Source organism: Glycine soja, chromosome 9 (genome assembly GCF_004193775.1).
Source record: "Glycine soja cultivar W05 chromosome 9, ASM419377v2, whole genome shotgun sequence".
Taxonomy (NCBI): Eukaryota; Viridiplantae; Streptophyta; class Magnoliopsida; order Fabales; family Fabaceae; genus Glycine; species Glycine soja.
The window spans coordinates 34,607,518-34,624,338 of NC_041010.1; the positions used below are offsets into that span (position 1 = coordinate 34,607,518).

Below are 16,821 nucleotides of genomic sequence, written 5' to 3' on the forward strand. Positions count from 1 at the left end.
TAGAAATGAGACGTTTTTTTTTAATAAGGAAATTTATAGGGATTATATTATTGTCATTCAATACCATGTTCTAATCCATATCGACAAGAACAAAAATAATATAAAGTTGAAGGAAAAAAAAATTAATACATCAGGTAGGAGGAAGAACAGTTGAATAGGCCACCCACAGTCTCCACACATAATGATCGAAAAATGATACAATTTTAATCAACGCCCCCACAAAGTACCCCATATGATATTGGTGCACACTCATGGACACGTCCACTTTTTTATTTAATTACCAATTATTTTTCATGTTCCAAAATTAGAACAAGAAATGGACCCAAAGAATTTCCACTTTTAATTATTATATACCTTTTGCTCAACTTCCCCCACCACAAGTGGTCTTTCTTATAAGCCAGAAATTCAATGTGCCAAAACACAACCCCTTCTCTTTCATCATCCAAAACTCACGAACACAATAAATAATGCAAACACCTTCATCAGTTTCCCCTTCTTTCTCTCTTATGCTCTATCACCTTCTCTTTTACCACTGAACCATCACACAACAACAACATCAACAACCCCTTTTCATCATACTCTTTAATCTCTTCCGTTCAAATTTCAATTCAACAAACCCAACACGTATCATTCTTTTGAGTCCTCAATTTTCATAAACTATATGGGGGCTGGTGTTTCTACAACTGCAACAGAAAATGATGATGGGGGCACTTTTTCTTTGTCATCAGAGACTAGCCTTGATGATATCCCTGAGAACTGCATCTCTTCAATGATGATGAATTTTGATCCACAAGAGATTTGCTCATTGGCAAGAGTCAACAAAACCTTTCACAGAGCTTCCTCTGCTAACTTTGTGTGGGAATCAAAACTGCCCCAAAACTATAAATTTCTTCTCAATAAAGTACTTGGTGAACAAAATCTTGGTTCCATGACCAAGAAAGAGATCTATGCCAAACTATGCCAACCCAATTTCTTTGATGGTGGTACCAAAGTAAGTTGCTCAATAATCTTCATAATTAATTTGAGATCAGTGGTGTGCTTTTTCCTTTCAATTTTACTTTTTGTGTTTTCAATTTTCTTTCTCTTCATTGCATTGACAACTTTGATGTGTTCCTTTGTTTAGGAAGTTTGGCTGGACAGAAGCAGTGGACAAGTTTGTATGTTCATTTCATCAAAATCCTTCAAGATTACAGGAATAGATGATAGAAGATATTGGAATTATATTCCAACTGAGGAATCCAGGTGAGAGAGGTGCAGATATTTTTTATTTTTATGAATTTCAATTTCTTAAATTGAAAATTTACCAAATATAGTTTTTTTAATCATAATTTATATATAAACAAAATACAAGAAACTAAGATCGTGGAACTGAAACTTCAATATATGCGCAATTAAGGTTGTAAAATGCTTCTGATCAACGTCGAAAAATAGGTTTGCCTGTGTTCACATAAATTGGAAGGAAAAAAAAGATATTTTTTAAGGTATATCATGAAGAGAAAAGTCAGAAAATAGATCATTACGAACCTTTTCTTTGATTATATAATTTACTTTCTTGTGGTTCAATATATGCGCAAGAGTATTTCTTTGGTTTTATAATTTATTTTCTTGTGGTTCATTTGCAATCAACAATAAGTTTGTTTTCTTCATCGATGACGTAAATATATAAATAGAACTTTTTCAGTAAAACTCATTTTCGAACAAATCCAACGCCAACACATGGAAAGGAAAGTCATTTTCTTGTTGTTTATATGCATTTGGCGCGTCCTTTCTATAGTACAATCAATCACATATATAGTAAATTTATTTTTTGCAAAATATTAGTTATTTTAGTTATTTGAAGAATAAAACAATAATAATAGTTATTTATTTAAAAGAAGTTAAACCATACATCCACTATAATTCAATTACAAACACATTATCCTCTGTGATTTAAGTACATGTACTGTAATGTAAACGGCAATTTCTTTTCTGAAATACTTTCATCATAAAAAATTTGCAATTATTTTGATTTTTTATCAAACAAATTATTATTCCCTTTCAGTTATACACATCATTTCTTAAGGTAATCAAATCGTCTTTGACTTATTTTACTTTCTCATATTTTTAATTCATGTTTTTGTTTATCTGAGTGCATTGCACTTTATGCGTATTAAAAAATTTCTCATTTTCAACCTTATTAATACAAGCAAAAAAGTTTTGTTTTAGAGTCTACTGACCGTGATTTAGGGACAAGAAAGAATTACTGCATTTAAGTATACAACCATTATTTTAATAAAAATAATTGACCTTATTATAATTTCCCCCCTTTCTTAACCTAGAAAGAATTCAAAGTATTTGGTTGTGGGAAACATTGGTATTTTTATTTATTACGATGGCAACAACACTTCTAAAATGTTTATGACTCTGGATGATAGAAAATCCATTATAAGTGCCTTCTTTTGGTATATTTTTCTCAAAGAGCCTTTTGGCAATTTGCTTTACCATATTCAGGAAAGCAATTCGTCCTAGTCAGCCATTCACATCTTATAGGTAATTAAAGAACAAAGGACAAAAGTGCAAGCAAATTGCACTTAGAATTCTTTAAAAATAAGTTGAGAAGGGCTTTTATAGAAAAGTAATCAAGCAATTATTAAAGTTCAGACTATTGTCAACTAATTCTTCCTAGTCAGCATCTTGTAGATAAATTAAGAACCAAGAACAAGAGTGCAAGCAAGTTGCATTTATAAAATGTTGTGAAATAGCTAAAAGGGACTTCTATTCAAGGAAAAGTAATACTAATTAATTAACATTGTATATTTGTATATTTAAGGCATGGTAGTTGAAGATCACATATCCAAACACAACGAAAGCATCTCTGCTCTGTTGTTTCTCTTTTACTAATAAAACGTCATATATCATAAATTATTAATAGTAAAATTGTTCATAAAATTGAAAACATGCAATGAAATTGGCTTAGTTTTTTTTCCAATAAAATATTATCGCATACTTGTACTGTGTTATGCAAAATTAGTATTACATTCAAATTTGGAAACATGCAATCTCAATTAATTTTCAAGTTACGAACTTTCCTAAGAGAGTTCTTTCTGTGTCTTAACCCCAACTTTCATTTTAAAATGGTATCTATATATGGAGATGCTCAATCTAATGACCCGAAAGCAAAAATGTTCTCTTTTTCCACTGGTAGAAAAGGATTCCAACTCTACTAATCATTAAGATTATTTTGTTTTTCCTTAGAAGTTTGGAATAAAAAATTTAGATTTAATATGATAAATTATATAATAGCTCATTTAAAAAAAAAGTCAATTTTAAAGATCAAAATCATACATACCATTTTATTTATAAGATGAAATTATCTTATTATAATAAATAAAAAAATAAAAAACAGAAATACTTATGTGCAAAATTGGTGAAACTTTATATAAATAGTAGTGACATTCTGCACAACAATTATCTTTCCCTTAATATGACACTAATGAAGCTCTTAATTAGAACAAGGGATCCAAATCTCAATTTTATGCACCATTACTTATTAATATTGCAAGTATTTGATTTAAATCTCTTCGACTAAAAAAAAAAAAGAAGCTTAATTTAACATTTGTTTACAATCATGCAGGTTCAAGAGTGTTGCATATCTTCAACAAATGTGGTGGGTTGAAGTAATAGGGGAGCTAGAGTTTGAGTTTCCAAAAGGGAACTATAGTGTATTTTTTAAGCTTCAATTGGGAAAGCCCTCAAAGAGATTGGGCCGGCGAGTGTGCAACCTTGATCAAGTGCACGGCTGGGACATCAAGCCCGTTAGATTTCAACTATCTACATCGGACGGCCAGCGTTCACTCTCCCAGTGCTACTTGCGTGGGTCCAGAGAATGGGCCTACTACCATGTTGGAGACTTTGCAATCGATAAGCCCAATGGACCAACCAACATTAACTTTTCCTTGGCCCAAATTGATTGCACTCACACCAAAGGTGGTCTTTGCATAGATGGGGTAGTGATTTGCCCAAAGGAGTTCACACAAGGATTGAAACAATTTTAGCAAAGTATGCTTTACTTTGTGTTTTTAATCAATGACTTTTGTGAGAGCAAATTAGGTCTAGGTCTCTCCCTCCCTCTCTCTCTTGTGTATTTTTTATTTATTTTAGATTTTTCCAATTATTGGCTCTTTTAGGAAGAATTACTTAGGGGCACTCTATTTTTGTTACAAAGGAAGTCTTAAATGATGTGGGAAGAGAAAAAAAAAGTGGAAAGGAATAATGGATTTTGAGACCAAACAATTTAGGGATAAAGATTTGTGTTACTTAAACCACTCTTAGACTGGGTGTCCTAATTTTTGTACAGTTGTGTTTTTTTGCTGTCATGTTTGTAAAGAAATTGAAATGTGTGAAATAGTTTTGATCGTTGTATTTATTATTATATAATTTCATAGACTTATGTGACATTTTATTAAAATGGGTAATTTTTTTAAAAAAATTATTAAAGGAAGATATTTTTTTAATTAATTTTAATTTAGGGATAAATTGTAAAGGTGTTCACAACTTCATATATGAAAGATAGTAAACATTTATCTGACTTTTTGATTTTTGATTTTTCTTATTTATTCTTATTGAAGTCATAAAGTAATGGTATAACTTTTTTCTATTGATTTACAACTTTTTTATTTTTATTGGCCTCGAGAGTCGAGAGGTTATAAATGAATGTCACTCATTATGGGACAAAACTGCACTTAACTTCTCAAATTGCACATGATTATCACAACTACACGTTGCTTATGAAAGTGTACATGAAATCATGATTTCTAATTCATATGACCAATAACGAATTTAAAGGTGATAAAACTCATATTTTTTCTAAACTCGTATATGATTTCACAATTTTAATGAAAATAAATTAAAAAATAAAAAATTAGAAGTTGAATAAATATTTATAATTTTTTTATGAAGTTGTGGATACTTTTACTTTTATGACTTATCCTTAAATAAAAATTAATTCAAAAAGTACAATCATTTGGTAAATTAGAAAAAATATTATCCCATTTTGGGCAAAAAGCCGACTTATGGAGTAACTTGTGGGCAAATTTATTGTAGGGGGTTACATTTAGAAACTATTTACGGATTAGGGTCTGTTTTAAAACTATTAACGGAGAGGGTTTGTTTTTGCATGGAATCCGCCATAGCCACTGGCGAGAAAGCTTAACCCGCCATAGCCACTGGCGAGAAAGCTTAACCTGTCACTGGCATTGGCGTTACAGGACCTGACACGGGCCACGTAGGAGAAGGTCTCGCCTTCTCCATGGGCGAGACAAGTGACAAGAAGGTCTCGCCTTCTGCACTGGCGACACAGGCCATGTAGGAGAGACGAGAAGGTCTCGCCTTCTGCATTGGCGAGACAACCACGTAGGAGAGACGAGAAGGTCTTGCCTTCTGCATTGGCGAGACAGCCACGTAGGATCTTGCCTTCTCCATTGGCGAGACAGGCTAGCCCAAGTTGTAGCTCACGTGAAGATTCTCAGCCCATCAGGGTCACAGGGTTGCAGTCTTAGGGCTTCAGCTTTGCAGTGTTAGGGTTCAGGTTTGCAGTGTTTAGGGATGCAGCATATGCAGAGTAGGATTGGAGTAGCTTTTGACCTTTGCTTGTACACGTTTTCTTCAATAAAAAAACCTCCAACATAAACTTTTATGTACACTTCTCTTCTCCAAGCTGAGCTTTTCTCCTTTGTTGAGTTTCACTGAGTGTCTGCGTGCTGCTAGTGTTGTGGTTCCTTTGTTTTTGCTGAGTTTTTCTCTTCCATAATTCCATAATTCCTGGTAAGTGATTTTCTTAAATAAGATTTATATATTATGATTTATATATTCTGTTGTTAATATTATAAAAATAATAGGTTAGCTAGTATTAATAGGTATTGTAAGTTTAGGTTAATTAGGATTAATAGGTATTGTAAGGTTAGGTTAGTTAGTATGAAAATATTATTTAGTTTGTAGTATATATTTTTAGATATTATATATATATATATATATATATATATATATATATATATATATATATATATGATACTTTAGTTAGCCACAGCCAAAGGTATTATTAGGTTTAAAAATATTAGACACACTTAATATTAGCTTTAGAAATATTAGGCCCAGGTAATATTAGGTAGCTGTAGAAATATTAGGCATAAATTAATATTAGCTTTAGGTATATATTTGTAAATTTTAGGTAGACGTAAATTTTTAGTTTTTGTAATATTAAGCATTTCACACATAAATAAATAATTGTAATATTAGAGATGCGTAAATTTGCCTTATTAGTGTTATATTTTTGTATGTTATATATAGATAATATAGTATTAAATAAATGAATTGATAAGTTAATATTGTTTGAGTTAATTATTTTTAGTTTTTAATTATATATATATATATATATATATATATGATAAGATAGTGTTAGTTTTAGTTTGTAGGTTAATATAATTTGTTTTAGGAAATTTACGTTATTAAATATATGATACATTGTACATTATTATTATTTTTGTATATATATTGTTTAAATAATTTTTTCATTTCAATATTTGTTTGTATTATAAATAATTTGTTAGTCCATATTTTATTTAATTATTTTTTTGTTGATTGTAGAAAAAAAAATTATTTATTTAAATTTTTCTTCACATGTATTTTAATTTATCTATAGAATATATTCAAAATTGTCCAGTTTTATTTATTACAAATTTATTGTTATATATTTAATAATGCTTTTATAAATGTGCATAGTTTAATTTATATTATCTACAAATAATGTATAAATTGATTAGTGAATTTATTGTATTATATTTTATTTTGCAGTAACAATGACATCTTCATCGTCATGTTCATCACATATTAGCATTAAGTCTGGCCCCATCGATGCTGATGTATTATAGATGCAACCTAAGCATGTTTCAGAACATGTTTGAAATGGGGAAGAGGATCGGAATACATATCAGACGAGCTGTCCCCACGTATCAAGGGGAAGAAGAAATTCCAGAGCAAATTTTTCCTTTTCTTCGACAATCTGGTTTCACCTGGATTATGAAGATGGGATACTTAAAAATAAATGTCTCATTAATTAGTGCTCTGATAGAAAGATGGAGGCCGGAAACACATACGTTTCACATGAGATGCGGAGAGTGTACTATTACTCTCCAAGACGTCTCTGTATTGTTAGGTATGAGTGTGAATGGTTTACCATTAATCGGTCCAACTAATCTTGATTGGGCTGATTTATGTGAGGAATTATTGGGAGTCAGACCACAAGAAGGTGAAATTAAAGGTAGTGTGGTTAAATTAAGTTGGCTGGCTCACCATTTTGCACAAATAAATAACGACGATGATGAAGAACAAGTATAAAGGTTTGCCCGTGCATGGATACTGAGATTCATTGGAGGTGTCTTTTTCGTTGAAAAAAACAGTAACAAAGTTTCGCTAAGGTATCTTCAATTTTTACGTGACTTTGAAGATTGTGGCACATATGCATGGGGAGCTGCCGTACTTGGTTTTCTATACAGAGAGATGTGCAGTGCCACCGATTATAAAACTAAATCAATCGGAGGTATGTGCATCTTACTACAAATGTGGGCATGGGAACGATGTCCAACCTTGGCTCCAAAGAGGACTCCTTCCCAGGTAGAAAATAAACCACTGGGGCACAGATTAGTCATTTTTAACAGCGTCTTTTATTTCAATAGAATAAATGGTTTTAGGGTATATTAAATTTTAATCTTTGTAGGTGGCTGCGACGTGGAAACCAACATATCGGCAATGATGATGTGAGAGTTTTTCGTCGCAAGTTGGATATTATGAAACGTCATGAGGTAAGAACATGGTATTGTATTTGTAAAATAAAAAATTATATGTGTTATTTTACTAAAATGTTGACAACTATGTTGTTATATGCAGTTTGTGTGGGAGCCTTACACAACAACCGTTATATCATTGTTGCCTCCCATTTGTGTAGTCGGAAGTCTCGTGTGGTACGCGGTGGTGCCACTAATTTGTTTCCAAGTTATTGAGTGGCACCAACTGGACAGAGTATTGAGACAATTTGGGATGCAACAACCAATTCCAGAGTCTCCTTCGTAACCCTTAAACATTCATGGCATAACATTAAAAGGGAAACATGACGAAAATTGGGGGTAATTATTCGCCCCAATGATTCATCAGTGGAATAATCGCCATGCATTTAGGGTCGACGCTTATCCTTGACAAAAAGGCCTATTGAGCTTTAACTCGGACTACATGGTTTGGTATAGGCGAAAGACAAAGATGTTTGTTGACCCACAAAATGCAAACACGGCTACATTGGTATTTTTTAATTTTTTTGAATATTTAACTTGAACATTTTTTTAATGATGGCCATTAATTTTCTGACCCTAATAATTGCAGGCTGAAGTTGCGGAGACATTACAATACATGGTGTCTCCTCAAGGGAGGAATACATGGACAGTTGATGATCTCGTGCCTTATGTGGAAAAAATTACAATTTTATCCGAAGAGCAAGAGAGAGTCACCGAGCCAGTGTCACATGGTCCTGCATCAGAGCGTCAATTTCCCGCACAACAGTTTCACATGCTTCAGTCAAGTGTTGAAACTCAGGGCATAGACAAACGAAGGGAGGCTGTTGAAGCGGAAGAATATTCCCAACAAATGGCGGAGCGTGGCCATGGAATGTATTACACGCCACAAACATTTGCTCAGTATCCGGCACAGATGTATCAATATCCTTCTCAGGGTCATCACACTGATACTTCTGCAAGTCAGCATTCGGTCGGTGGTGTTGCGAAAATACAAGCTCATTTTTCATGGCCCACTATGACCCCTTCACAGCAACATCATGGCCCAATTCCAACACCTAATGCCCCATTAGGAACACAATGAAATGTACCGGGACAAATACCTAATACGGGTGACTTATTCGGTGTTGATTTGCGTCACGCATTTTCTGCGGAGGCTGACGAAGAAGAAGCGGGGAGGCATCGGGGCAGAAGAAATCTTGATCGCCAAGCACGAAGATGGGATCGACCATGTGGCACATCCTCACGGCATCACAGACACCAAAATGAATGATTTTCTTGTCTCTGTTTAATAAGGCTTTGTTGTATATTTCTCATTTGAATTTCACACGTAATGTATGGTATTCAGTTTATTAAGGCTTACTTATGGATACAGTTTATGTCACGTATCAAACTATAATAATCAATGAAGTTAAAAAATAACTAAGGTAGAGAAAAGGAAAAAACTAATGTTTCTAAGTAACGATGAACATCAATGTTATATATGCACTAAGGTAGACAAAAGAAAATAACTAATGTCACTCAACCTAGCTTGATGCACTCCATTTATTTCAACTTCGAAATGTTATTTTATTGCATTAGATGCATACGAGTCTAGAGTAATTTTATTTCAACCCTAAATCCTAAACGCTAAGACTTGACAGTAAACCCTACGACTTAGACCCTAAACCCTTAACTCTAAATTGTAAACCATAACCCCTACACCCTAAATCCTTAACCCTAAGGATTAGACCGTACACAGTAAACCCTAGGACTTGACACTAAACCATAAACCCTTACCTCCAAATTCTAAAAACTAAACCCTAAACTCTAACGCTTCGACACCAAACCCTAAACCTAAAAACCCTTAACCCTAAGTTCTAACCCCTAAAACCATAAACCCTTAACACTAAAATATAAAAACTAAACCCTAAGTTCTAAACACTAGCCCCTAAACCCTAAACCCTATAATATACCAAATAACCCCTAAATAATAAATTCTAAACCACAAACCCTAAACACTAAATTCTAAACCTTAACCACTAAACATTTAATCGTACCTTTTAAACCCTTAACCCTAATCCCTTAAGCCTACCTTTTAAACCCTTAACCCTAAAATATAAAAACTAAATCCTAAACCCTAATACCTTAACACTACCTTTTAAACCCTAAACCCTAAAATATTAAAAATAAACACTAAACCCTAATCCCTTAACCCTACCTTTTGAACCCTTAAAACTAAAATATAAAATCTAAACCCTAAACACTAAAATATAAAAACTAAACCCTAATCCCTTACCCCTGCCTTTGAAACCCTTAACCCTAAAATATAAAATCTAAACCCTAAACCCTAAAATATAAAAACTAAACCCTAAACCCTAATCCATTAACCCTGCATTTTAAACCCTTAACCCTAAAATATAAAATCTAAACCCTAAACCCTAAAATATAAAAACTAAACCCTAAACCCGAATACATTAACACTACCTTTTAAACCCTAAACCCTAAAATATTAAAAATAAACCTAAACCCTAATCCATTAACCCTACCTTTTGAACCTTTAAACCAAAAATATAAAATCTAAACCCTAAAATATAAAAACTAAACTCTAAACCCTAATCCCTTACCCCTACCATTTAAACCATTAACCCTAAAATATAAAATCTAAACCCTAAACCCTAAAACATACAAACTAAACCCTAAACCCTAATACCTTAACCCTACCTTTTAAACCCTAAACCCTAAAATATTAAAAATAAACCCTAAACCTTAATCCCTTAACCCTACCTTTTGAACCCTTAAACCTAAAATATAAAATCTAAACCCTAAACCCTAAAATATAAAAACTAAACCATAAACCCTTATCCCTACCTTTTAAACCATTAACCCTAAAATATAAAATCTAAACCCTAAACCCTAAAATATAAAAACTAAACCCTAAACCCTAATCCCTTACCCCTACCTTTTTTAAACCCTTAACCCTAAAATATAAAATCTAAACCCTGAACCCTACAAACTAAACCCTAATACGTTAACCCTACCTTTTAAACCCTTAACCCTAAAATATAAAATCTAAACCCTAAACCCAAAAATATACAAACTAAACCCTAAGGCTTAGACCCTAAACACTAAACCAGAATACTTAGACACTAAACCATAATGACTAAGTCCATAGTTTGTCATTGTAGATAGTTAAAAAAAAAACTAAGGTAGAGAAAAGAAAATAACTAACGTTTCTAACTAACGATCAACACCAATGTCACTCAACCTCGATTGATCCACTCCATTTATTTCAACTTCTAAATGTAATTTTATTTCATTAGAAGTACACATTCAAAAATAAGTAACTGACGATTTCATTGAAGACCACAAAGTAAATACATTGAACAAAACCTAAAGCAATACAAGTCACTCATCTAACATACATAAATAAATTAAATGAATTACTCCCACGGTCAGATTGCATTGGACATCGGCGCCTATTGTGTCCTTCTGCTCCACATCTACTACATTTTTGTCGGTGGTCAGATGGTTCGACCCAATCCATCTCATTCCTTATCCTTATTGATTTTGGTCGACCTTTCACACGAATTGTAGTTGGGTCAGGGATTAGTGTCCATGCCTCATCAGAAGGAGGAATTGCCGCTTCATTCCCAAGAGGCCACCACTATGCGGAGTATGCTTTTAAGATGTGCTCATTGGTGTAAACAACATCTATATATTGGTAGTAGTTCATGCTCACGTAACCACAAGCTGCAATAATGTGTGAACATGGATAGTGAAGCGCAGAATACCTTCTGCATTGACAATAATGACCATTCAAGTTAACTGCCCACTTTTGTCCGCCACGTTGCATTATAGGATTGAAGGTCTCCTCTACTTCAAACCTTGTCGAGTGGATATCATACACGTGAACGATGTGCGAACAAGCTTGTTCTTGATTTTTCCTGAGTTCTGTAACAAGCTTAGAACAATAAACTTGGCCTTCTCTTATTTGTCTTTGGGCTTGGCGACCACGATCAACAAAGTACTTTCGGCACCTACTATATGTTGACTTGACCAACGGTGTTATTGGAATGTTGTGACAATCTTTCAACACCTTATTCACACATTCTGATAGGTTGGTTGTCATGTGACCATATCTTCGTCCAGATGTATCGTAAGCCATGCTCCATTTTTCCTTTGAAATGCGATCAATCCATCTTGCTATGGTTGGACTCAATTGACAAAATTTTTCTAAGTTTTGATCAAACACATGCTTGCAAGGAGTGTACGCTGCATCAAATTTGTTATCATCAAAACTTGTATGTAGATATGAAACTCAAATTAAATTAATGTATAAAATAAACCTTACCCAATTTCTTGAACATCTCTTTTTGTTTTGCGTTGTTGAATTTGCGATTAAAATTGTTGGCTATGTGTCGGACGCAGTACACATGATAACCGTGGGGAGGTTGCCAACCAAGTGCTTCGTTAGCGACAACAAACTTTATACTCACGTGACGATCAAATATTAGACAAATTTCATTCATATCTGTGACGTGTTCACGCAAGTGGGCCAAAAACCATGACCATGCTGTTAGTGTCTCGCCTTCGACTACGGCGAATGCTAGAGGAAGAACACCACCATTTCCATCTTGCGATGTGGCCATTAACAGGGTCCCACGGTATTTCCCGTATAGATGTGTGTCGTCAACTTGTATGATTGGCTTACAGTACTTAAAAGCCTCTTTGCATTGACCAAATGTCCAGAATACTCTATGAAACTGACGATGTTCGCGACTCACCCTATTACCAACAATAAAATCGTCATGTAGTATTTGAAAGTAAAAGCCAGGAGAATGATTTTGCATGTATGTTAGCCATTGTCGCAACCTACCCTTCGGCGGGAGGGCGACGCGAGACTCGCGGGATGCGTGTTCCACGAAAGGAATACGCGCGGAGTCGCCACCAACGTTTATTTGAGGAAAACGTCGGAAAAACCAGAAAAGACGCGATCTACGAACTTTAAGTGAAAGGTTCGGGAGTTGTATTTACGCACGGGGAAGGTATTAGCACCCCACACGTCCGTCCTAAGGGACGACAGCCTTTGATCGAATGTACAAACGTGACTTTGATTTTTATGTTCCCTTTTTATGTCTTTATATCTTTTATACCCTTTTTATATTTTTCTCTTTTTGTGGTCGACAAGGGTGTTTCCCTTTGCTCCTACGTATTCCTCAATTGCGATGAGGAAATCAGACCTACGTAGTTCTTTCAGAACAAAGTGTTTGGTTAAGTTGTTTTTGTCTTTTTTGCAAAATATGTTTTTATTGAACAAAAGGTCATTTAAGGTGTTGGACCATTAAACGGTCTTTTGATTTTGAAAGGAGAGAAACGTTAAGGCGTTGGACCATTAACGATCTCTTGTTTTTGAAAGGAGAGAAACGTTAAGGCATTGGACCATTAACGATCTCTTGGGGTGGTCGACAAAAGCGGGGCTTTTGCTCCTACGTATCCTCAATTGCGATGAGGAAATCAGACCTACGTAGTTCTTTCTTATCAAGTGATTCTTTTTTTTACTTAAGAGGTGATCATTTTAAGGCGTTGGACCTTGAAAATGATCCATTTTACTTAGTAAGAAATTGAAATGACAAACTTCAAAAACCTATTTTTGTGGACGAGCTTGACTAGGCGAGTTGATTTTAGCCTTAGTTTCACTTTAGTTATTGGTCAATTCAATTAAGAATGAGAAATCCCAAAGAGAAAATGTCCAATTGATTTTCCACTTTATTTTACTAAAAGGTATATTTTGATTATATTATTATTTTATCTCTTTTTTTGATTTCCAACGTGGTTACGGCACGACCGAACGGTCGGAATTTATTTTAACCAAAGTTTACGGATCATACAATTCAAACGTTCGGTGGAAATTTATTTTTATTTTTAAGTTAAGCGAAAAATGACTTAAGGAAAATGGCTTAAGCACGTCAACAGGGGTATAAAAAGTAAATGAAATGAGAATAAAAATACACGAAACACAATGTGGACCACCATGGGTACATAGAATGAATCGAAAAGCTTGGTTCGAGGTACTTACCCGTTGAAGATCGAAGAACGATGAAGAACGAATGAAGAACGTCGAAGAACAGTCAAAACCTTTGCGAAGTTCCTCACGGAAAACGTTACGGAAACGTTTCGGAAGCGCCTCGGCTTAGATTTTCTTCACGGAAACAATTTTTCCAAGCAAATTCGAAAGAGAGAGAAGTGCCTAAGGGGCTGAACCCTTTTCTTCTTCACTTCCTCCCCTATTTATAGCAAAATAGGGGAGATGCATGCCGCCCAGCTCGCCCAGGCGAGCCAGGTTGCTTCCTCCAGAAGCAACAGCCTTCTGGAGGAATATTCTGGAGGGCCCAAGTGGGCCTGGGTGCTATTTGCACTCCCATTTTTACTAAGTACACCCCCTTGCCCTTTTTTGGTGATTCTTTTTTCGTAAAGTCACAGAAACTTACGAATTTCGTAACGATACTTGTTTTCTTTCCGTAATGTTACGGAACCTTGCGGATTACATAATCATCCCCTTTTTGACTTACGGAATATTACGGAACCTCACTTAATTTATGCAACGATGCTTCCATTTGATTTCCGGTGTGTCACGGAAACTTACGGATTGTGCATCAATATTTTTTTGGTTTTCCGGCATGTCCTGGAATTTCACAAATTGCCTAATGATGGGTGCCAAGCACCTCACAAGGACCAAAGAAAAGTCGTATGTCATCAAGCAAAGGTCCCCGGACGAAATTAGGGTATGACAGCCATGACGAGAGTTTCGCATACGAATCTTCCCAATCGCCATATTCAATTGCAATCGCCTTTTGTTTGGCCATCCATGCTTTTCTGTATGAAACCTTATAGGAAAATTCACTATTTATCCTTTCTTGAATCAAAGAAATTTTTATTGATGGATCTTCTCTGATCATGCTTGTAATTCAAATAATAAAATAAAATTACAAATTAAAAAAACAAATAACACAAAAGTGAGATAATATGAACATAAAAAACGTACCTACTACGCAAGTCGCAATTAAATTTGAATCAAGCTTCTCATGGTCTTGTGTCATAGTCATATTTAGACATGTGTGCGGTCCACCCCATTGTGTCACTTTCCATACATCAGTTTTTTTGGATAAAATTGCCCTCATATAAAATTGTGTGATTTCGTTTCAACAACCTTAAAACTTTGATGCACCTTCATCACATATTGTTTCAGTGCATTTTTGACCGCATCTTTATTGTCAAAATTCATGCCAACATATAATTCTTGTCTAACATTAAAAGTCGTTGGCATGTCCAAACCACAAATGTCCTCCTCGTCCGGATGACTCCAATTGATATTATTATAATGCAAAGCATCATTCTAAAATGGATTTTGAATTTCTGGTACACCTAATAATTAAAAAAAATCACGCCAACAAACTACTCCTATTTAGTTACCATTAAATACAATTCTCATCAAAAGATAGATGTATTCAACTAATTTTGTATTTCACAAACATTTACCTTCGGTTGGGTGAACAATTGAAACTGGTTCAACGATGTCGGTGACTTCATCATCTGTATCAGATATTCCATCGACACTATCATCTTCATCGAAAGACTCTTCAACGTATGAGTTAGATGCAAAATAATCATCATCATCATCTTCATCGTCATGTAAATTGCTTATATTTCTTGGCAGTTTCGACTCATGATGAGGTACATTATGTCCACATGACGTAACAGAATTTGTAGCATGAAACATAGAACCACCAGCAACATCCTTTTCTACGTATAATTCTAGAACTGACATTTGTTGTTGTTGTTGAAAACTTTCGATCATAGTTTCAACATCTTCGTCATCACAAATTTGCAACGCAACATATTTTCCTGAAACTAAAAATCTACAACTTTTAGTAGAAATAATTTCATTATTTTCTAACTTTACCTTATCTCCAATTTTTTTTTCAAAGCATTGAAACTAATTCCGCGTTTAATCTGAATGGCCTTTTTACTGTCTTCAAATATTACACCATCATTGTCTTCATATACTCTTCCGTTGAAATACAACACTATAATAATTGAATTCATGATATACCTACATGAACAAAATTAAAAATAATTAATTATAACAACAGTAGTTTTAAAATAAATAAGTGTATTTGCTTGCTTCATCTACTAACTTAAACTTAAACTTAAACTACTACAGATTAAAATTTCATTCTAACTTCAAAAAACTAGAAGGGAATCGGGTAATTATTTGTAAGGTATGTCCACCCATGAACAAAGGCTTGTAAATAATTAAGCATTATTAAAATAACTTCAAAGTAAAAAACCTAATTACAAAAATTAATAAGCTTAAACTTCACGTTAAAATTTGTTTCTAAATAAAATAATTATTACTTCAATTAAATATTTTGAGAATGATAAAAATAAAAAAATCTATTTGCTTCATCTATTAAACTTAAACTAGACATTGATACGTCATTCTAACAAAAAAATTATTACTCAAATTAAATAATTCAAAAAAAATTCCTTAACTTCAAAAACTTCAAGAGTCACCTCTAAATAGTTTTAACTCACAAATACCATCAACAAAAGTTTATAACCGAAACGGTCACATATCAAATTTCTAAGCCACAAAAACCATGAACAAAGAGGATTACAAATAATTACTCATAATAATTTTAAAATAAAAATTCTAATTCAAAAAATTAATACACTTAAACTTTACCTTCAAATTTTAGTCTAACAAAAAAAATTATTACTTCAATTAAATATTTTGTCAATGATACAAATAAAAAATATTTATTTGCTTGCTCTATTAAACTTAAACTACACATTCATACTTTATTCTAAAAAAATTACTCTAATTAAATAATTTATGAAAAATTCCTCAACTTCTAAAAAATTTCAAACACAAAATGGAAGGGTTATAAATGAAAGGGTTACACTTAAAAAAATTTCAAACACAAAAATCATAAAAAAAAGGCTTACAAATAATTACTGCTAA

At 33.5% G+C, this 16,821-nt stretch overlaps 1 protein-coding gene across 1 annotated transcript; it reads left to right on the forward strand.

The window, feature by feature from the left end:
• The first annotated feature begins 374 nt into the window (after nucleotides 1-374).
• LOC114425827 (F-box protein PP2-A13-like) lies at nucleotides 375-4,403 on the forward strand. Its single transcript, XM_028392790.1, has 3 exons — nucleotides 375-991; nucleotides 1,124-1,242; nucleotides 3,614-4,403. The coding sequence occupies exons 1-3, from the start codon at nucleotides 662-664 to the stop codon at nucleotides 4,032-4,034; spliced, it is 870 nt and encodes a 289-aa protein (XP_028248591.1). The 5' UTR covers nucleotides 375-661; the 3' UTR covers nucleotides 4,035-4,403.
• Nucleotides 4,404-16,821: the final 12,418 nt, after the last annotated feature.

Bases quoted from the DNA above. Each gene is read 5' to 3' on its own strand.
- LOC114425827 (XM_028392790.1), top strand. From the start codon at position 662: ATGGGGGCTGGTGTTTCTACAACTGCAACAGAAAATGATGATGGGGGC. The intron at 992-1,123 runs GTAAGTTGCTCA...TCCTTTGTTTAG, and splicing joins TCTTTGATGGTGGTACCAAA to GAAGTTTGGCTGGACAGAAG. The intron at 1,243-3,613 runs GTGAGAGAGGTG...ACAATCATGCAG, and splicing joins ATTCCAACTGAGGAATCCAG to GTTCAAGAGTGTTGCATATC.